We start from the raw sequence: 22,598 nt of genomic DNA, 5'->3' as shown, positions 1-22,598 counted from the left end.
AGACAGAAGGAGCTCCAATTTCCATTATACTTAAATCCCACTTTAGCAAAGGGGACCATCTGTGAATAGAAGCAACATTTATTTATTAAAGAATCAAAAAAAGGACATTTTGTCCAGACTGTGCCAACCGGAGAAAAAAAGCTTGCATCTACATGCCAACCCCGAGCTGAACCCAGCAGTGCAAACAATTCCAAATTGATTTAACTCACCATTATCAAATTCATCTGGAATCTGTGGAGAGGAAGGAGAAAAAAAATGATCAGTTTATGCAGCCTGTTTACCAGCAGGTTGGGAGCATTCTACAGCACACCACCATCCTCCCAATTAAGACAGAAATTAATCTCCAAACATATGAATATTCAAATACATCTGTCAATGTATGGGGGAGCAGCTGGTTGACAAACCACCGCCAACACCCTCACCATAGCTGGAATCAGGTCTGCTGCTAGGCCTAGACTTTATGAGCAGCATGCGGTGGAGATCAATCCACATTTATTCCCCTTTCTATCCTGAAGGCTTTGGCTCTTGCTGGTTTCACATCCAGCTCATCCAAGTGACCATTCTCTGCGTCCAACAGTGACTGCCCTCAGGTTATTTGTGGACATTGCAGCCAAGCATAATCCTGTTGACCAAACAGGAGCAAATGCTAAATAGCAATTAGGAGCAAGGACCCTGGATAATTTTCTCCCTTACTTTCCCAAGCCCAGGGCCAATTGTAATGGCCTATTTGCTACTGCAGATGAAATTAGCAATCACAGCACAGACACGGATCAAACTCAGCACCTTCTGGTCTGCATGGCTTTGTACATCAGGCTGTCAACAAACCATCAGGAGCAGTACACTTGGACTTTTAACTGTTTAATTCATAGAAGTAGCTTTTCTATCACCACCCCTAATCCAACACAGCACAACACCCTCCCCACGCACTGCCCTCAACATTTTCTCCCTTACCCCACCACTTCCACTGGCCAGTCTTCAATCCACATTTGGACACCAAACACCACAGGCTGTTCAACTGTAGGTGCTATTATAGTCCAGTCCAATCCTGTTCTCCCATCCACATCCACTGCTTTGAAGAGTCATTGGGTGGGATTCAGGGGTGGGGAGCCTTCCTCCTTGCCCAAGGAAGTGGAGATCATTTTCAGCAACCCCTCCCCCTCAATTACTACCATCCCAATTTTGACAGGACAAACTAAGAATTAAGAGCTAAAAACTCATCCATGAGCTCAAAGGGCTTTATAGCAAGTTGCAGGATTGAAAGGGTTGTCCAATGAGGAGAGATTGAGCAAAATTGGCCTATAGTCTCTAGAGTTTAGAAAAATGAGGGTGATCTCATGGAAGTATAAAAATCTTAAAAGGCTTGACAGGGTAGATGCTGAAAGGCTGTTTCCTCTGCCTGGAGAATCTAGAAGGGGTCATAGCCTCAGTCTAAGGGGTCAGATATTTATGACTCCGATGAGGAGAAATTTCTTTGCTTGGAACGTTGTGAATCTTTGGAATTTTCTACCCCAGAGGGCTATGGATGCTCAGTCCATGAGTATATTGAAGTCATATCCATGAGGTGCTGTGAACTATCAGCAGCTTAATTGTATACAACCATAATCTGTAACCTCATTGTCCACCATATCCCTCACACTACCAGTATCAGGGGACCAACCCTGAATGAGAAGTGGAGAGCATGCCAGAAGCAACACCAGGCATACCGAAAAATGAGCTGCAAAGCTGGTGAAGCTACAGGACTACATGCATTCTAAATAGCAGAAGCAACATGCTATAGACAGAGCGAGGCAATCCCACAACCAACGCATCAGATCAAAGCTCTGCAGTTCTGCTGCATCTAACCGTGAATGGTGGTGGACAATTTAACAACTAACCAGAGGAGGAGGCTCTACAAACATGCCCATCCTCAATGATAGGGGAAGTTGGCATGTCAGCGCATATGCAACTGTCTTCAGCTAGAAATGCCAAGTGGATGATCCATCTCGCCTCCTCCTGAGGTCGCCAGCATCAGAGATGCCAGTCTTCGGCCAATTCTATTTACTCGATATGATATCAAGAAATAGCTGAATGCACTGAATAGAGCAAAGGCTACAAGCCCTGACAACATCCCAGTTGTGGTACTGAAGTCTTGTGCTCAAGAACTAACCGCACACCTAGCTAAGCTGTTCCAGTATAGCTATAATGCTGGCATCTACCCAACTAACTGGAAAATTGTCCAGGTACGCCCTGTCGACAAAAAGCAGGACAAGTCAAATCCAGCCAATTACCACCTCATCAGTCTACTCTCAATCAGCAGCAAGGTGACAGAAAGTGTCTGTGGAGAGAGAAGCAGAGTTAACATTTCAGATTTGTAACTTTTCATCAGAACGGAAGGCTTTATGACGAAAGGTCACACACCTGAAATATTCACTCTAGTTTCTCTCTCCACAAATGCTGCCTGACCTGCTGCGTATTTCCAGAATACACTGCTTTTATTTCAGATTTCCAGCATCCACAGTATTTTGCTTTTATTACTATGATGGAAAGTGTTATTGATTGCTATCAAACGGCACTTACTCGGTCATAAGCTGCTCACAGATGCTCAGTTTGGGTTCTGTCAGGGCTACTCAGCTCCAGATCTCATCACAGCCTTGGCCCAAACATAGCCAAAAGAGCTGAATTTCAGAGATGAGGCAAGGGTGACTGCCCTTGACATCAAGACAGCATTTGACTGAGAGTGGTATCCAAAAGCCAGGGCAAAACTGAAGTGAATGAGAATCGGGGGAAAATTCTCCATTGGTTGAAGTAATTCATAGCACAAAGAAAGATGGTTGTGGTTGTTGGAGGCCAATTATGTCAGTGCCAGGACATCACTGCAAGAGTTCCTCGCCGTAGTGTTCTGGCCGAATCATCTTCAGCTGCTTCAACAATGACCTTTCCTCCATCATAAGGTCAGACGTAGTGATGTTACTAATGATCGTACAGTGTTCAGCACCTTTCACAACTCCTCAGATACTGAAGCAGTCCGTGTCCACATGCAGCAAGACCTGGACAACATTCAGACTTGGACTGATGAGTGGCAAGTAACATTCACACCACACAAGTGCCAGGCAATGACCATCTCCAACAAGAGAGAATCTAACCATCTTCCCTTGATATTCAACAACATTACCATCACTGAAACCCCCACTAAAAACATCCTGGGGGTTTCCACTAACCAGAAACTTAATTGGGACCAGCCATATAAATACTGTGGCACACAGGAGCAGGTCAGAGGTTGGGTATTTTGCAACGAGTAACTCACCTCCTGACTTCCCAAAGCCTCTCCACAATCTACAAGGTGCAGTCAGGAGTGTGATGGATACTCTCCACTTGTCTGGATGAGTGTAACTCCAACAACACTCAAGGAGCTTGACACCATCCAGGACAAAGCAGCCCACTTGATCAGTGCCCCATCCACCAACTTAAACAATTACTCTCTCCACGACCAGTGCACAGTGGCAGTAGTGTGGATCATCCACAAGATGCACTGCAACAACTTGCTCCTTTGACTGAACCTTCCAAACCCATGACCTTTACCACCTGGAAGAACAAGGGCAGCAAATGCACGGAAACACCATCATCTGTAAGTTTCCCTCCAAGTCACTCAGCACCCTGACTTGGAACTATTATCACCACTCCTTCACTGTCTCAAAATCCTGGAACTCCCTTCCTAAGAGCACTGAGTATACCTACACCACATGGACTGCAGTGTTTCAAAAGGCAGCTCACCATCTCAAGGGCAATAAATGCTGGACTTGCCAGTGACCCTCACATGCCAGGAACAAATAATAAAAAAAGAGATCAGTAGTTTTTTAAACAAAAACTAAGACCACCTATTTCCACCTCAACATCACTCGACTCTGCCCCGAAACCCTTAACCTTGACTGTTGCTTCTAGACTTGACTGTTCCAACACATTCCTATCCAGTCTCCCACGTTCTACCCTCCATAAACTTGAGGTCATCAAAACTCTGCCAGCCATGTCCTTAATCGTACCAAGTCCCATTCACAATTCACCCGTGCTCGCTGACCTACACTTGCTCCCAGTTAAGCAACACCTCAATTTTAAAATTCTCATCCTTGTTTTCAAATCCCTCCATAGCCTCGCTCTCTGTAATCTCCTCCAGCCTCACGACCCTCAGATATCTGCGCTCATCTAATTCTGGCTTTTTGAGTATCCCCGCTTTTAATTGTTCCTCCCTAAACCTCTCCACCCCTTTCCACCTTTAAGATGCTCCTTAAAATCTACTACTTTGATCAAGTTTTGGCCACCAGTCCCAATGTTGCTCGGTGTCAAATTTTGCTTTATAACGCTCTTGCAACGTACCTTGGGACCTTTTATGTTAAATTTGCTATATAAATAGTTGTTGTAGTAGTAAGGGAATCAAGGGATATGGGGATAGTGCAGGAAAGTGCAGCTGAGGTAGAAGTTCAACCATGATCTTGCTGAATGGCAGAACAGGCTCAAACAGCTGGTTGGCCTACTCCTGCTCCTATTTATTTCGTTCTTAAACCATGTGTTTTTAAAATGGCATATGCTTTTCCAACACAGCGTACAAATGGCAGTCATACGTTTATGGACTGTAATTACCAAATATGTGACAGCATTCATTAAAAGACAAAAGGTGTAGATCACTTTAGAATGCAACTGGGACAATAAACAGACTGCAAATATGTCTTGTCCAAAAAAGTCTTTGTTGAGTCATTTTTAGTAACAATTCTTCGCAGTCATTTTTATCCTCAACTCAGCACAGATAGTTCCAAGAAATGAGGTAGAGCGATAGTTGCAGCTTTTAAAACTCTTGCTAAACACTATTCACAATTCCATCATTCTAATGCTTTTTGATGTAGAATTCTCTGTAAAAAAAATAAATAAATAGATTTGGTAATTGTTGGATAATTTATGTATTAGTGTAAAATGATGTGACCACATTGCCCTAGCTAGCCTTAGCTCTGTTCATGATCTTTGAGCATTGCATATTTAGATTAACAGGAAACCATTACTATTTAGCCCAGTAGCTGCCGAGTTTTCCAGGTTTTCACTTGCATTTACATCCATTTTTATAGGTCTGGCAAAAAAGTTGCTGAGCTCTACTATTCAATTCATGTTAAATGTCCACCCAATTTTCACAAAATTACATTAATTAAATAGCAACTGTGGAGAGGATCAATTGATTTATGTTAGTCTATTGGGTGGTGGAATGTTTCCAGTTTCTGGCCTAGGAATCCTGTTGCTGGATCTTCATTCCAGATGCTTTCCTTCCCTGGCTCCTGACATTTTTCCTCTGGGGGCAGAAGGAGGGAAGCGTAGAGATAGTAGAGTTCAAGTACCCTAGCGAAACACTGCAAGTGAACGCTTTATATCTATAATCATCTACATGAGAACACCAGATGAAGGACCAAGGCCCATCTGCCTTGCTTGAAAAACGCTAAGTTTGCAAATATTAGAGGAAGAACAGTGTGGGAAATAGGGGTTCCCTTTCATGGAACAATGATACTAGCACTAGGACAAAAAGAAACTATACGGTTGGGAGAGGCTCCACCTGAAGTGGGCAGGAACCAGGGTCCAAACAGAAAGGTTAATAGGGCAGTCACAAGAACTGTAAGCTAATAAATCAAGGCAGGCTCACGTGGAAAAGCTAGTACAAATAATAGTTCAAAAACAAACAAACAAAGGGGAAGTGAATGCAGTAACAGTTGGAAATTGTGCTTCAGGCTGTAGAGATAATTAGAAAATTAAAAAGATGCTGTCATACAGGCCCCCACCTGCCAAGAATGAGGCACACAGATATTTCGCCACACGGACATTAAATTTTAAAATTGTTTCTGGGAAGAAAAGGCGACCTATTAGAAGGGGTTGACAAGCCCCTGACTGGAAAGACATTTACATAGTACTAGAGGGTGCTTGGAGGGGACCGCTCCCTGCTCCAATTTAATCCACAATGGACTTTTGATTACCAGACGTTGAAGGTGGAGAGGCTAGCATTTCAAGTTGACTGCTAGGATGGCTGAATACACAAACAGACGTGGTCAGACCACTTTAGTCACATGACCAACTGGCTGGTCTTTTTAAAAAATGAATTTGAACTTGCCATAGAGAAGGCGGACTCAGAAAGCTCTTTGCTCCTGGACTGAGAACATCTCTCTCCTGTCAGCTCCCATCTCTTTCTCATGGAACTGAAAACCCATTGAAGACACAGGAACCCCAAGAGAGAAAAGTCTCCTGCAGTGAACAAGATTTAAGAAGAATACTGGGCCCCAATGAAATATGCAAGACTACCCACAAAAGGACTACAGCGAGCTTGAAGCACAGCAACAAGAAACTCTTCTGATATTGCCTCAAACCTCTCTATTTTTTCTTCTTTTTTCTGTCTTTATTTCCATGTGTGTATTGTGTATGCATGCTAACGTGGGGCACGGCGTGTATCTGTAGGTGTTAACCAAATTAGAGTTTAAGATTTAATAAATTTCACTTTTCTTTTTTATACCAAAGGCAACCAGTTCGTGCTCATTTATTTGCCTTATAATTGGAAAGCAGTGAACAAGGGTTCACAAAAGGGAGCTCAAAAGAGTGTTTAAAATTAATCCCTGTAACAATAAGACCAGGTGAAGGCTAAAAGAGACCCCTAGACACCTTTCTCACCTGGTCTTAACAATGTAAATTAATCAAACCAGGCAAAAGAAAGAAGAAACTTGCGAGTAAAACATTATAGCAGAAGGGCAGGTTAGGGCGCTTGGCCCAAATAAGCATTCTTTATAAAAGCACATGGAGTACAAGTAACAAACTGAATGAATATCTGGTGAAAATTCAACCTGGGGGATATGACAAGGCTGCAAGACAGTCGGGACTCAGAACTAAACATATACCAGGTATAAGATCTCCAGGAAACATATGGAAAATACTGGAGGGGGTGAATCACCTTAGAGATTAAAGATGGAATCACTTCAATGATAAAACAGGATGTACCAGCATTGGAGACCTTGTGCGCAGAATTTCCAGAGGAAAGTACATAGTGGGGTTCCCCAGATGTTGGTGTTAGGACCCCTGCTTTTCTTGATCTCTATTAATGTCCTAGACTTGGGTGTATAGGGCATAATTTCAAATTTGAGGATGAGACAAAACTTGCAAGTGTTGTGAGCTGTGAGGTGGATAGTGATAAACGTCAACAGGATATAGGCTGGTGGAATGGACAGACAAGTGGCTGATGAAATTTAATGCAGAGAAGTATGAAGTGATTTATTTTGGTAGGAAGTATGAGGGAGGCAAAATAAAATGAAGGGTACAATTCTAAAGGGGGTGCAGGAGCAGAGGGACCCAGGAGGTTTATACTAGTCATTGAAGGTGTCAGGGCAGGTCGAGAAAGTAGTTAATAAAGCATATGGGATCCTGGGCTTTATAAATAGGAGCATAAAGTAGAAAAGCGAAGGAATTTGTAATGAACCTCTATAAAACACTGGTTTAGTCTCAACTGGAGTATTGTCCAAATCTGGGCACTGCACTTTAGGAAGGATGTGAAGCCATTAGGTCGGGTGCAGAAAAAATTCACAAAAATGGTTCCAGGGATGAGGAACTTCAGTAACGTGGGTAGATTGGAGAAGCTGGGGCTGTTCTTGGAGAAGATAAGATTTGATGGAGGTATTCAACATCATGAGGGGTTTGGACAGAGTAGAGAGAGAAAAACTGTTACCATTGACAGAAGGGTTGATAACCAGAGGACACCGACTTAAGGTGATTGGCAAAAGAAGCAATGGCGACATGAGGAAAAACGTTTTTATGCAGGGAGTGGTTAGGATCTGGAATGCACTGCCTGAAAGTGTGATGGAGGCAGAATCAATTGAGGCTTCCAAAAGGGAATGGATAATTATCTGTAGAGGGAAAAATTTGCAGGGTTACAGGGAAAAATGGGGGAGTAAGACTAGCTGAATTGCTCCTGCAGAGAGCCGCATGGAGACGCTGGGATGAATAGCCTCCTTATATGCTTTAACCATTCTGTGATTCTTTTATCCTATTAGCCTTTTTTATTATTTTCTGTACCTGGTCACGACATTTTAATGATCTTTGTATCTGGTCCCCCAAATCTCTTTAGCCTTCAGTGTTTCTAGTTTTTCACCATTTAGAAAGTACCCTGTCCTATCGTTTTAGGTCCAAAGTGGATGAACTCATATTTGCCAACATTGAAATCCATTTGCCACGGTTTTGTCCATTCACTTAATCTATCAATATCTCTGTAATTTTCTGTTTCCATCCACACTGCTTATAATGCTTTCTGTCTTTGTGTCATCGACAAACTTGGGTATGTGGTTTTCTAACCTATCATCTAAGTTGTTAATAAATGCAGTGAATAGTTGAGGCCCCAACACAGATCCTTGCAGGACATTGCTAGTCACATCCAGCCAATTACAGTACCTGCCCATTTTCTCTACACTCTGTTTCTGCTGCTCAGCCAATTTCCTAACCAAATCAGTAATTTGCCCGGTTCCCTGACTTTCAACTTTAGCTAACAGTCTCTTCTGAGGGACTTGATATGGTCTTCCAGAAGGCATTTGATAAATAACTGATTGACATTCCTCTGTCCACTACTTTAGTCACCTCTTCAAAAAAAAAATTCAATCAGATTCTGAAGGCATGACCTACCCTTTGCAAACGCATGCTGGTTCTCTGATCAGCTGAAAGTATTTAAGATGTTCAGTCGCCCTATCCTTAATTATAGACTCTAGTAATTTCGTGACAACAGATGTTAGGCTAAAGGGTCTATAATTCCCTGATTTCCCCCTCTTACCTTTTGTAAATCGTGGAGTGACATGCACAATTTTCCAGTTTAAAGTAACAGTTCCCAGGTCAAGACAGCTTTAGAAAATTATAGTTAAGGCATCTGTTGTGAGTGAAACTACGGAAGTTCTGGTAGGGCGAGCAGTTTTGGTGGAGATGGTATCGGTGGAGTTCAGATTGCAGGGGAGCTGCCATCAAATGGAAATCGGCGTTTGCTTTTGGAAGACGGGATCAGGAGATCTACTTGAAAAGTGCGTCAGTGGATTGGATTCTTTTTGTGATCATGGGGATCATAACACTTACATTTCACTTTCCCCCCACCCCACAATTGCTTATCTATGCATGCAGATTTTGCTTTTCCCCTCCCCTTACCATAACCTTACCCTTGTTCTTTTCTCCTTGCAGATACCCAAAAACTGCCACTTGGCCAGGCAGTGGTGGAAGAGGAAGAAGAGACTGATGATGAAGAAACACTAACATTCACAAGTGAACTGGAGTAGCCATATAAATACCGTGGCTACAAGAGCAGGCCAGAGGCTAGGAATCCTGCGGTGAGGAACTCACCTTCTGACTCCCCAAAGCCTGTCCACCATCTACAAGGCACAAGTTAGGAGTGTGATGGAATACTCTCCACTTGCCTGGATGGGTGCAACTCCAACAACACTCAAGAAGCTCGACACCATCCAGGACAAAGCAGCCCTCTTGATTGGCACCCCATTAAGGGTGGCACAGTGGCGCAGTGGTTAGCACTGCAGCCTCACAGCTCCAGGGACCCGGGTTCGATTCTGGGTACTGCCTGTGTGGAGTTTGCAAGTTCTCCCTGTGTCTGCGTGGGTTTTCTCCGGGTGCTCCGGTTTCCTCCCACAAGCCAAAAGACTTGCAGGTTGGTAGGTAAATTGGCCATTATAAATTGTCACTAGTTTAAGTAGGTGATAGGGACAGGTGGGGATGTTTGGTAGGAATATGGGATTAGTGTAGGATTAGTATAAATGGGTGGTTGATGGTCGGCACAGACTCGGTGGGCCGAAGGGCCTGTTTCAGTGCTGTATCTCTAATCTAATCTAATCTGTTTCCTGTCACTCAGCCAACTTGGTATCCATGCTGCTACTGTCCATTTTATTCCATGGGCTCTAACTTTGCTGACAAGCCTGTCATGTGGCACTTTATCAAATGCCTTTTGGAAGTCCGTGTACACATCAACTTCATTAAACTCATTAACCCTCTCTGTTACCGCATCAAAAAAACACAAGTAAGTTAGTTAAACACAATTTGCTCTCAACAAATCCATGCTGGTTTTCCTTAATCAATCCACATTTGTCCAACTGACTGCTAATTTTATCCTGAATTATTATTTCTAAAAGCTTTCCCACCACCAAGTTTAAACTGATTGGCCTCTAGTCGCTGGGCTTATCATTACTCTATTTTTGAACCGTGATGTAGCGTTTGGAATGCTGGCCTTTATATTGCGAGGACTAGAATACAAGAGGGGTTAAAGTCGTGCTTCAGCTAGTTAGACCACACCTGGATTACTGTGAGCAGTTCTGGCCATCACAACTTAGGAAGCACATACTGGCCTTGGAAGGAGTGCAGCATATGTTTACCAGAATGATACCTGGACTCTCGAGGTTAAATTACAAGGAGCTATTATGCAAACTTGTGCTGTATTCCCTGGAATTTCAACGGTCAAGGGCTGATTCGGTTGAGGTTTTTAAGGTATTAAAGAAAACAGATTGGGTAGATAGAGAAACTTTTTCCAATGGTGTTGGAATCAAGCACAGAGGACATAGTCTAAAAATTAGAGCCAGACCTTTCAGGAGTGAAATTAGGAAACACTTCTACACACAAAGGGTGGTATTGGAAATCTCCGTAAACAGTAATTTTAGATCAATTGTTAACTTTAAATCTGATTTTTGTTAACCGAAGTTGTTTTTCACAGTAGAAACAGTGAACCATATACAACAGAAAAAAACCTCAAAGTCCTCCTTTGAATTAATCAGAAGAGAGCTCTATTGTTCCCTGTATTGTATTGGTTCAATCTTTTTTTTAAACTAAGAAAAATCTCTGGATACCAGGCAAAAAAGCTTGGATTTCCTTTCAGCTGCCATTGCATTGCGCTGCTTAATTCACTTGTGGAGTCAGAAACAAACATGGCAAATGAGGCAAGCCTAACTCACATGTATAATGTCCAACATGGTCCTGATACCATTGTCCTCAGCACTATTTGCTGCTACCTCCTGGACAGCTTTCTTCTTCCCACTTGCTTGCTTCACTCCTCCTGTCTAATGGGCCTCTTTGCTTGACTGACTCAAACCCACAACACTACTGTCTACATCTCACTGCCCTAACCCCAACTTGTCCCCCTGCTTGCTCCCTACCTCCACTCATCTATCCATGAACAAACTGCAAGGGATATTTAAATAACAAATCTTTATTGCCCTTCTTTGCATATGGACAGAATGAATTAGTTTTGATGTACAGGACTGGTAAGAAGACAAATAAGGCAGCCAATCTGCACTAGAATATTCCACAAACAGGAATGACGAATAACCAGTCAGCTTGTTTTAGATGGAAATGATCCACGAGTAGCAGGGGTTTAAAGACATGGAGTAAGGGAAAATAATGATTCAATACAGTTCTTTTCATCTTCCCAATTACTACTTAAAATCTGTGACTGTCCCACCACGACACATACACACTACAGCCCCCAGACAGCAGTGCAACAGCTGAACCCTAAAGGAGGAAGAATGGTGTTGACTCAACTAACTTGAGGTGTTGATTCCTTGTTAGAAGGCCATATAGCCTCAGAGTAACCCCGAATCCTCCCCAATGTTTCACATATACAAAAACAAAGTGCTATAACTTAACTGCTTTCAAACTTTCTCCTCGTACATGAAGCCATTGTGGAACTTGAAACTATATTAAAATTATTTTAAAATGTGCACTCGGACATCACCATTCATCTCCAGTGAAAATCAACAAAGTATCACACAAAATATTCCAATTTACTAACAAATTGCATGTGGAGTTGGACACAGCAAATCAGAGGATACTAAATGTGGGGTGTTAATGTCGTGTAGGGGATAACAAGGCCCATAGACTTGGGGACTAAATAATTTAAATTTCATTATTAAATGGTATTGTGGGAATTTTGCTGACGCTCTGGGAATCCAATTCCACAACTCTGTCCACTAACCTGGCCATAAACGAATGGCCTTTATACATGTCTTGATATATCTTTTGTCAACCAGTTTTGAAGCTGAAAGTGCAAAGCAAGTTGGTATGCAAGAACCACTAGGTTAGACATGCAGTACTGGGTGGTTGGAGAATCTGCAGTTTGACAGCAATGCAGTGGGAATGCTGAGCTTTTCAAGTATGTGGGGGATTCTTCCATGTAATTGTTGCGGGGGATTTGAGTGTTTCACACCAGTGTCAACAACAACAACTTGTATTTCTTTAGCATCGTTAATGTAATAAAATGCCCAAGGCACTTCACAGGAGCATTACGAAACAAAATTGATATTAGGACAGACGGCCAAAAGCTTGGTCAAACAGGTAGGTTTTAAGGTGTGTCCAAAATGAAGGAAGAGAAGTCGAGAGGTGGAGAGGTTGAGGGAGGGAATTCCAGAGTTTAGGGCTTAGGCAGCTGAAGGCATGGCCACCAATGGTGGAGCAATTAAAATCAGGGACGTTCAGAGGCCAGAATTCGATGAGAGCAGATATTTTGGGAGATTACGGAGCTAGGGAGAGGCAAGGCCATGGAGGGACTTGAAAACACAAAAGAATTTTAAAAATCAAGGCGCTACTTGAACAGGAGCCAGTATAGGTCAGTGAGCACAGGGATGATGGGTGAACATGACATCCTGCCTTCAGGAAAGGGAAATAAATTATGGGGGCAGAGGCAGAAATAGAGGGATAGAACTGATACCAATATAGTATCACTGTATATAACATGGTGGAACAGGAAAGGAAATAATTGGGCATCTGCTTATGTTTATTTTTTACCCTCCCTCCAAAACTGAGAAGATTCTCAAGAGGAACCTGCTGACCAAGTTTACACATCTATAAAAAATAAGTAGCTATTGCGAAGCGACAATTATTTAAAACAAAACATCGTCCTTTCCTCTCCTGGAGCTGCCAATTCCTTGCTTGGTTACGGGCTCACAAGTGCCACCCTAATATTTCTCCCAAGCAAACGTTCTTCACTTTTGAGCCTAGCTGTAATAGTGGTATTCAAGTTGAGGCCAATCCTACCCTAACCTGACATTCACACGTCATTCTCCCTGCAGGAGGCGCTATGAACAGGAGCGGGAAGCCTGGCTCATTTCCCTGCTCTGTATGATCAGATACTTGCTGCCCTAGCAAGCTAAAGAGCCCTTAAATTTACTAATGCTTTATTATCCCACTGACAAATTAAATTGGTGGAATGTGTTGACAGCCAACTTCGATGAACAGTCTTAACCTCCAGCTAAAAAGCACTAACTTTCACAACTGTGCTTTCCAAAAATCATTCAATTAAAGCTAAAGGTTTGCAAATGTTGGATTTGATCCATTTCTTACTTGAGTTACAGCCGCAACAAAGACATTTTCAGATCTTTGTCACATTCAACACAATTCCAATACCACAATGGGTACTGCACAAAATGGACAGGAGTAGATGTGACTGGCAATGATCTAAGAACACCATCAACTCTATCCCTTAGGAACAAACATTCAGCAGTATTAATGTTTGTACTTAAATAGTATTGCATTTAGCAGTGTTGGATCGGAGACGTACTGTGGGAAACCCATGCTATGACCAGGTGAGAAAGAGGTCTAGGGGTTTCCTTTCAGCCTTCATCTGGTCTTACTGCAACACGGTTTAATTTTAAACACAGGTATTTTTAGCTTCCCCCTGGTGAATCCTTGTTCAATGCTTTCCAATTAGAAGGCAAAGAAACCAGCGCAAACATGCTATCTTAGGTTTAAGGAAGAAAAGTTGAAATTTATTAAACTTAAACTCTAATTCGGTTGACACCTGGGGATACACGACGCGCCCACGCTGGCGAGCATAAGCGATACACACATGCAAATAGAGACAGAAAAGAGAAGAAAAAAATAGCAAAAAGTTTGAGGCAATATCTGAAGAGTTTTTGTTACAGTTCTTCAAGCTCACTGTGGATTCCTTGATTGAAGGTAGATTTTGCTTTTTGCTGAGGCCCAGTATTCTTCTTGAACCTTGCTTGCTGTAGGAGACCTTTCTCTCTTGGGGTTCATGTGTCTTCAGTGGATTCAGAGGCTTGTAAGAAAGAGATGGGAGCTGACAGGAGAGATCTTCTCAGTTCAGGAGCAAAGAGACTTTGAGTTAAAACTGTTAGTACAATTCAGAAAAACCTAGATTGCCGAGCAGGTTAGTCATGCGACTAACTAGTCTGACCATGTCTTGGATTGCATCACCTTAGCAGTCTCTGGAATGCTCCTCTTACACACAATACCTGGTGATAAAGGTCCATTGTGGGTTGAATGTGTCAGGGAATGGTCCTTTGTGCTTCCAATCACCATCTGTTAATATGTAAATGTCTTTTCCAGCCACAGCTGATCTGTTTAACTCTTCTTCACTCCAGTAACAGCTTAAAATCAATGTTCATGACAAAATTAATGTGCCTCATTCTTGGCAGGTGGGGGCCTAGCATGACACCTACTAAATGACATTATGACCTGACAAAATTCAACCCCTCCCTCCGTAAAGTTTTAAAGCACCTAAACCACAACGAACAGCTTTGACTATCTATGTAAAAAGTGTGTGAGCGATAGTTTTTGACAGAAGCTTCCACTCAACACAATAAACTGCTCACCATAACAAATGGAATGCTTCTGCAGGCAAGTGCTAAGCACACTTCATCACAGGTTTACCAAAGGTATGGAAGGGAATGTGTGTTCCCACAAGCCAAGTGTCAGGTTCCCAGACTTGGTGTCAAGATACAATACAGGCAGTTTAAGGTATCTCAACAGAATAGGTATAAAAGCTTGGTGGTTCGTAGTGACAAAGGTTTCTACTGACCGATTAGAAAGATTTCTCTCTCACATGCAAAAATGACAAATGCAGCTATTTCACATTCCCGGATGGGTTAGTATATTGCAAAATCTTCAAATAAAAATTGTATTACAGTCATTCGAAAGATGCATTCTTTATGTCAAACAGCCAGGCACTATTTTCTATGACTAATAAAACAAATTGCACGACAAATTCAATGATTTATTGAATGATCCATTGCAGCTCACTATTTCACATAAGTGTAATTAGCTATGTAGCTTTGTCTGATGCCAACCTATGTACAATACTGATCATGTGATTAAGTGATATACTGAATTAGTCACTACCAGGTATGCAGTGCAAGTCAGGCCAGGAATTAATTATAAATAAGAATGCCCCAGTACCAGGTAAGCACAAGTGCTGTTGTCTCATATACATGACATTACTATCTGCAGATCAAACCCACTAATTTACTTTTTCAACAAATTTCTCCACTCCTCTCCTGAAGGTACTGGTCCATGCTGGAGTACAGTTCCATGAAGGTACTGGTCCATGCTGGAGTACAGTTCCATGGAGGTACTGGTCCATGCTGGAGTACAGTTCCATGGAGGTACTGGTCCATGCTGGAGTACAGTTCCATGGAGGTACTGGTCCATGCTGGAGTACAGTTCCATGGAGGTACTGGTCCATGCTGGAGTACAGTTCCATGGAGGTACTGGTCCATGCTGGAGTACAGTTCCATGGAGGTACTGGTCCATGCTGGAGTACAGTTCCATGGAGGTACTGGTCCATGCTGGAGTACAGTTCCATGGAGGTACTGGTCCATGCTGGAGTACAGTTCCATGAAGGTACTGGTCCTTGCTGGAGTACAGTTCCATGAAGGTACTGGTCCTTGCTGGAGTACAGTTCCATGAAGGTACTGGTTCGTGCTGGTTGAATGGGTGCCAATCTTCTGGTATCTCACCCAAGTGGGCATCCGTTTAGATGGCCTAAGAAGTGTATGATTAGCCACTCATGTACAGTAGCCACTCAGGCAAGTTACTGGACAGTGACTGATGCCAGTGAAGCAATATGCAAGCATGAGTTGATACGTTTTGGAGAGGAAGGAAGGTAAAAAAAAAAGGAAAGCAGATTTTGAACCATGAATGGTATGATTCTGTATCCCTGTACTACCTTTGTAGTATGATCATGCACCCGTGAATTAAACCAATTTGTAATTCAATAGTGTAGCACAATGTTTACATTTCTAGGTACAGGAGGGAATCACCCTGACCATGCTTTTAATGGCAATGCAAAACAGTGGAACCCTGGATATAATAACATTCAAACACAATTCCTTTACTAAATTCAGGAGTTAGCAGAAGTCAGTTGTACTGGTTTCATGGCAACAGCAACAAGGGCTTCTTCTACAACAATTAGGACTAATTTTCCTGTTGATGTGGTAGAATGAAAAATGCTACTTGCTCTCCCTTTATGTTCAGGGCATGCAAGCTTTTCACTGGAGTCACTGGAAAGCAATCAGGTGTGACGATCAACCCCAGGGCAGTACTTGGACCTACAACCGGCCCAAAGTAGGGGTGGAAGCCAAGGCCGAGGAAGGGAGGGGACAGGACGCAGAGGAAGTCGTCGACAGGAGTATCTTCTCTTATCCTTACCTAGTGGCTGCTGCAAGAAAGCACACCTTCATGGACACCAGGGAGAACAGAATCAGGGTGTGCCCTCTGTGGTCAAACCACCGGAAACACTCACCATAAGCTCACAAAGCACTCATACTTGCATGAGATAATGGAAGAACCATGCTGAGCAAGAGTCAGAAGAGGAGGGGAGAAAACTGAGGGCTTGGGGAGCGTCAATCTGGCTTCACAGATTTAAAATTCTAAAGCCTACAAATGGGTCTCAAAAGAACCTACATGAAGCTTTGATGCAATGCCTGTGCTACATATTAAAGGCAGGACATAATTTACTAGAACAAATGCAGGTTCAAAGTAGGGGAATGTGTTCACATAACCTTGTAAGGAGTGTGCTTCAATCCATATACACTTGGCTCTTCAACTTTATACTCATTTTCGATGCATTAGGATGAGAATATACAAACAAGGAGTTTCCCAGGGAGACTCAAAATGTGAAGATTCCCACACAGTCACTAGTACTGCACCTAAACTATAAAATGCGCTGTGCACAAAGGAACTTATGCAGGTCATTAAGAAAGGCACCTTCGCACATCAATGTTAGGAGTCTTTGGTCAGTGCTTAAAAAAAGGCTCAAGTATGAAAGGGAGGGAAATAGAGGAGCAGTGAGGAGACAAAAAGGAAGTTAATCCTGCTCATCATTAACTTGAATTACTTCAAAAAATTCCATTTGTATGTGCAAAACACATGACTCCTAATTCAGAATTTCTTGCATCCATGAGGAATATACGATCAAGAGCCAAGGGGTTAACCACATCAGATCGATGAAGTCCCTCAAAAGCAAATCTTCATCACGTGTTCCATTGACATTGGATGGCTGGCAAGTAATCAATCAAAGTTAGAAAATTAATTAAATGTAAATAGGCAAGTTTTTCCCCTCTTTGCTCCTGAAGATGCTGACTCAGTGTGGGATGCATTTCGCAAGGCACTGGCAGCTTCAGAACCTTGCGCAAGTCATCACGCTTCATGCGCAAGTCTAAGCAACATGCGTCAGAAAGCCTTGCAATCATGCAAGACACCATGGCCAGAATTGTTCTCAATTTACGTTCAGAATTGTTATCTTTCCAGTGGGGCCACTGAAAAGTAGTCAGGATGGATATCCCCAAATGATTTCTACCCAATTGTAAATATGAATTTTAAAGTTACTTACAATTGCCTAGCCTTTGGCCCTCCACTTACCACACATTTCTGCAGCTGTTGATATACTAAGCCACTCCGCATTGCCATCTTTTATCCTTTGTCTCCAGTGAAACCTTTACTCTCTCCCCTTCTGGTCCTTCCCTTTCGTATAGCCCCCACTCTCAACTATGCGTCAGTAGGTCATGGCTTCAAACACCATAACTGGAGAGCAGACACGAAGGTAACACTTCAGTGCAGTAATAATGGAATGCTGCACTATTGGAGGTGCCATTTTTCGGATGGGACAAACCGAAGCCCCTGCTACCTGCTGAAGTGGGTACAAAAGCTCCCACAGCAGGCAACACCATATAAAATAAATGAACTGGTCATTTCAGTGCTTGCAGGACACTGCTGTTTACGAGTTGGCTGCCAAATTTGCATACAAGTGATCATACTTGAAAATTAATTCACTGTAAAGCACTTTGGGGCATTCTAAAGACATGAACTGCATTATGGAAGCTTCTTCTTTCTTAACTAAATTGATGCAGATTATAGACTGATGTGACACTCGTTTTAAATCCACAATAGGATTTCTTCTCAACTGTAGTTGCATCACAATAAGAAAAGGGTGAGGGTGGGAAGGCTGCGGAGTGTTAATACTTGGTTTATAAATCCAGTTCAGATTTAATAGTTCAACGCATTAATAGTATTTATGTTTATATTCAAGTCTGAGTTCACTCAAAGTGCAATTTTGAAGGCTGGTTTTACAAAGGCTCGGCATGGCTATCATTGAGGTGGGACAGCTATAACCTTTTGAGGATTGAAAGTCTGGCATTTACTGCAACTCAGCATGTGTCTGAGTGGCTTTCTAGGTCACAAACCAAAGTAATCGGTAGGCAAAAGTATTGGTTATAGAGTTGGGTGTGATTATCAACCACGGAATGGTACAATCAATCTATGTTGATTAACTGCACAAGACCTGTGTACCAATACTTTACAGCAATGGAGTCAAGTGAAAGTACTTTTAGGTGGAGGCAACATTACATTTGCATTTATTTGATTGTGAAATTATTCTTTTTCGCCAAAGAAATCTAGAAGTAGGCTCCCCCTCCCTGCAACGATAACTCGCATTGATGGAAAGATATGCTATGCAGGATACAGGTGAACACATCGAAGCACTCCATTTTTGGATCATGTTAGGTCTGAGAGGATACAATAATGTTTTCTCAGTTGTAATATCGTAATGCAGGTTTTTCCACCAATGCTGGAGGTTGAGGGGAGGGTGCATTTATTTTGAGCATTCTGTTCAGAGAGAAAAAAAAATTGCTGTGAAACCACGAACAGAAACCCGTGCCCCACCACTATATAGTGCAACGCACTGAAGCCTCAAGGCAGCACATCAAGGCTTCAACACACTGCACCACACAGTGCTGGATCAGTTAATGTCCACGATTCATCCTGAATGCTTAGGTTCCAGCCAATGCTCGACAGATGCTTAGAGCGTACAGCATCATCCCTTCACATATACTGAGAAATAAACTGTTTCATCACACCGTATGGAAGAGAAAGGTCATTTGGTCCACCTTAATTCATCCATAACAACCTTACATTTCCTCCATTACTGTATCTAATTGTTGCTTCAATGATTACAGGGTTTTCATTTCCACCAATTTGTTGCAGTTCCACTCCAAGTGTTGACCACTCTCTGTATGAAGAACCTTCTGATAAAAGTCCTAAAATTACCACTTCATTATTTAAAACCTGTGAACCATTGTCCTATTCCCACTCTCGAGTATCCCAGATTACCCTTTTCCTCATCATTTACTATCTTGTATACTTTTATAAAAATCACCCCTCAGATGCCTCACTTCCATGCTGAAATTCCCCTCTCAACTATTTCCTTGTGACTCGGACCACAGATACTCGGAGCCAGCCTCCTCCTCTGCACTGCCTCCAGTGTTTGCATGTCGAGCAATGATTTTAAAAGCTCCAAGGTCTCGCTCATCTTTATCCTTAGCTATTGAAAAGTCATTCATGAAAAACATATGGAGTTCATCTTTCCTTCCTACGTGCAATACTTAACACCTGGCTGCATTATATTTCAACTCACATTGGTCTGCGTGCAAAACTTCTGTTCAGCTTTCCCTGTAGGTTCTTGTCTGCTTCCTACAGTTTCTCCTCATTTAACTAATTTGCTTTGAGTTCCAAAATCAAAATCTTTAGTTGCAAATTGGAAGTACTAGTAATGGCCCCAATAACAGAGCGCTTCATCAAATACTCCCTCCCACCTTGACATGACCCATGAGAAATTATTCATCCTCGCCTGAATCAAGTTGGATGGCCTTCATTAATTCAGAGAGAGAAAATGAAGTTTACGTTATGCTCATTTGAACAAACGCATATAGAGATTAACTAAGTGGGTCAATTATGATGCATGTATTCTGCAAACCATTTCCTGGGATGCTTCCCTACACATAATGAGCGCTATATAAATACATGTTATTGTCTGTGATTTTGAGATTCTGGCTGCAGCTCCCTTTCTGGGCAATTTCTGTAGTACTGAATCCACATTTAAACAACTTTGGAATAAGTGTATATCATGAGCAGACACACAGTTTTAAGGTGCTTTTATCTTCAGTGTTAAAGGAGACTGGGCATAGCAAAAGTGCCTCCAGTGTCACTTTGTTAAGACAGGTCCAGGAAACAAGCCTACAAATAGTGCATCATTAGGCAACTTTGTGCAGTTTAGAGGGCAGGGAATCACAGAGACTTTACTGCTCCGAAGTGTCAGTACACGCAAGTCACGTCGTTATTTTGCACTACAATGTAAGCAATGAACTAGGTGAGAATATTTAGTGAACACATCAATAGCTCAAAACACAACATATCACTGGGGAATTACACTTCAGTCATGTCAAAACACCTTTAAAATTGCGGTTTATGATTTTTTTTTGTCACGGATCATGCAGCTCCCTGATGGACAGTTCACAGAGGCCACAAGTGAAACTTCTTTGTTAGATCACTTCAATCACTCAGCCAACTGGGCCACAAAACTTGGCCAACTCCACCAGCACATGCATGCACAGGCCAACATCATCCCAGTTAGGGATGCCCCGTTAACCGAGACAGCAAAATGACTGGGCCATTAGCCTTAGCTGGACATTTTGGCAATTAACATGACAGCAGACAGGCAGGGGAATATGAATAAGACTTCTGTGCAAATCCCTTCACCTATCGTCCCACACAATACATAAGAAGTGTGCCGCATGCTAAAAGGCAGCATGCCCATTTGCAAAGTACAGATGGCATGAGCACAAGATCAAAAGAGTAGCTTTCACACCCAAATGTGAGCATGTGCTCCATCTACGTTCCAGTCTCCTGGTTCAGCACTAGGCACATGGAGGATGAAAAAGAAATGAATAGGGACTGTGGTGTGAAATCTCACAGGGATTTACTTGCATATTAAGAAAAAAGCTTCCTCACTTCAAACGAATGCTAACAGCTAAAAACTGCTCGTCACATCACTTCTATTGATTATAAGCCATACACTCAAAAGTGTGGCAAGGACATCTTTGAACAATACAGTCATTTCAGGGGACTTTCCATTGTGTTGAAATTTGTGTCAAGCTTGGACAATGCCTTAGATTCCTACACCTCCAATTCAAGAGAAAAGTGAATCAAAAGCAATATGACCATCATAGTTGTGCAAGTTCATACACCATGTGGAATATGGTAAAACAACGTCAGTTCTTTTAAGTACTCTGGGATCATAAAGACAATTAGAACAGTCACCTCTGCCAATTCCTAAGAATTCGCTGAGATCACCCACAAGCAAGGTCTGACTAGCCAACCTTTAATTCCTGACATCAATTTAGATACTGGTGGCAAACCGCAGATTTGCTTCATATAAACCGGATGTAGTTTACATTGTAATTATTAAAATTAGTGTGCTAAACACTTAAACTGCATAAAATGTCCCCAGCTGATACCTATAAAGTCACCTATTGGAAGCAAAACGAGAAAGAGAAAGAGAGAGAGAGAGAAGAGAGAGAGAGAGAAAACAAAGTAAAACAGCCTACCACTTTTCCCAATGTCGATAAATGCACTGCATAATGTGGTACCATACAGACAATAGATCCAGGTTCAATTTCCCAGCCTGTATAGTCAGCTGGCTAAGCAATAGGTGTGCTTCAATTGGTCTGCTTTCCCTGAGCTAGGGAAGGGGGGAAAAAATGTCAGCTGGAGCTTCCACTCCCAATCACTTTCCAGTAAGTCTTCCTGGGAAGTATGTTTATGGAGATGCTGAGTGACGACAGGTTCAGGATTGCCTGTGATTCCCACCAAGACAAGTAGTCTACCAATACTCCATGACTAGATTTCGCAAATTTTAGAATGGCCATTTTACCACACCACCAGAGGGCTACATTCACCTGTGGAACTCTAGCCTACTGAGAGTCCTCGCCCACCAACTCTATTTTGAAAGAGTATGGAAGGAATCTCAAGGCATCAACACCTCCAATTGATAATAATTGGTTAAGTTTCATTTTGAAAGAAAAAATTAAGATGCTAAATACTATAAAGCACACCTTTTCTGCATTATTGTCAAGATTCTTCTTTCTTTTCCCTACTTTTCATGTGTCTCATCAGATCTGGCCAAGATCTGCTCCTAAGCTCTCAGCTATGCAACTGTTCAACTAGCTCTGGAAGGTGTGAGAGAGTAGTCTGAGGAGAATATCTGGTGAACAACTAAATCTTTATTTGGCACCAACCCACAGAGGCACGGCTGAACAAAGAACGAACATGGAGAAGTCTGAAATCAAATAGTAAACCCATTCTTTTTAAATGGGTTAAATTCTTTATACATATCAGAGAAAGTTCTTCTATCTATGCCAGATTGGTTCAGTTGTTAGAGTCAGATAAAGGCAGCAACAAGGAAGATGCTGTTTAAAAAAAAATGGTTTGCTGCCTGCTGGTTTTAGCAAATTGACTTT

General features: G+C 42.2%; 1 protein-coding gene across 1 annotated transcript in view; it reads right to left on the bottom strand.

Annotated features, from left to right (window-relative positions):
- The window catches only part of timm50 (translocase of inner mitochondrial membrane 50 homolog (S. cerevisiae)), a 168,605-nt gene that overhangs the window by 95,993 nt on the left and 50,014 nt on the right, over positions 1-22,598 (bottom strand). The window contains exon 3 of the mRNA XM_068019158.1: positions 210-231. Within this exon, the coding sequence (XP_067875259.1) occupies positions 210-231 (22 nt within the window). The remainder of the gene's footprint in view (positions 1-209; positions 232-22,598) is intronic.

This window comes from Heterodontus francisci, chromosome 40, assembly GCF_036365525.1.
Source record: "Heterodontus francisci isolate sHetFra1 chromosome 40, sHetFra1.hap1, whole genome shotgun sequence".
Classification (NCBI taxonomy): domain Eukaryota; kingdom Metazoa; phylum Chordata; class Chondrichthyes; order Heterodontiformes; family Heterodontidae; genus Heterodontus; species Heterodontus francisci.
The sequence above is the reverse complement of the archived record's forward strand: the minus strand, read 5'-3'. Positions and strand labels throughout refer to the sequence as shown.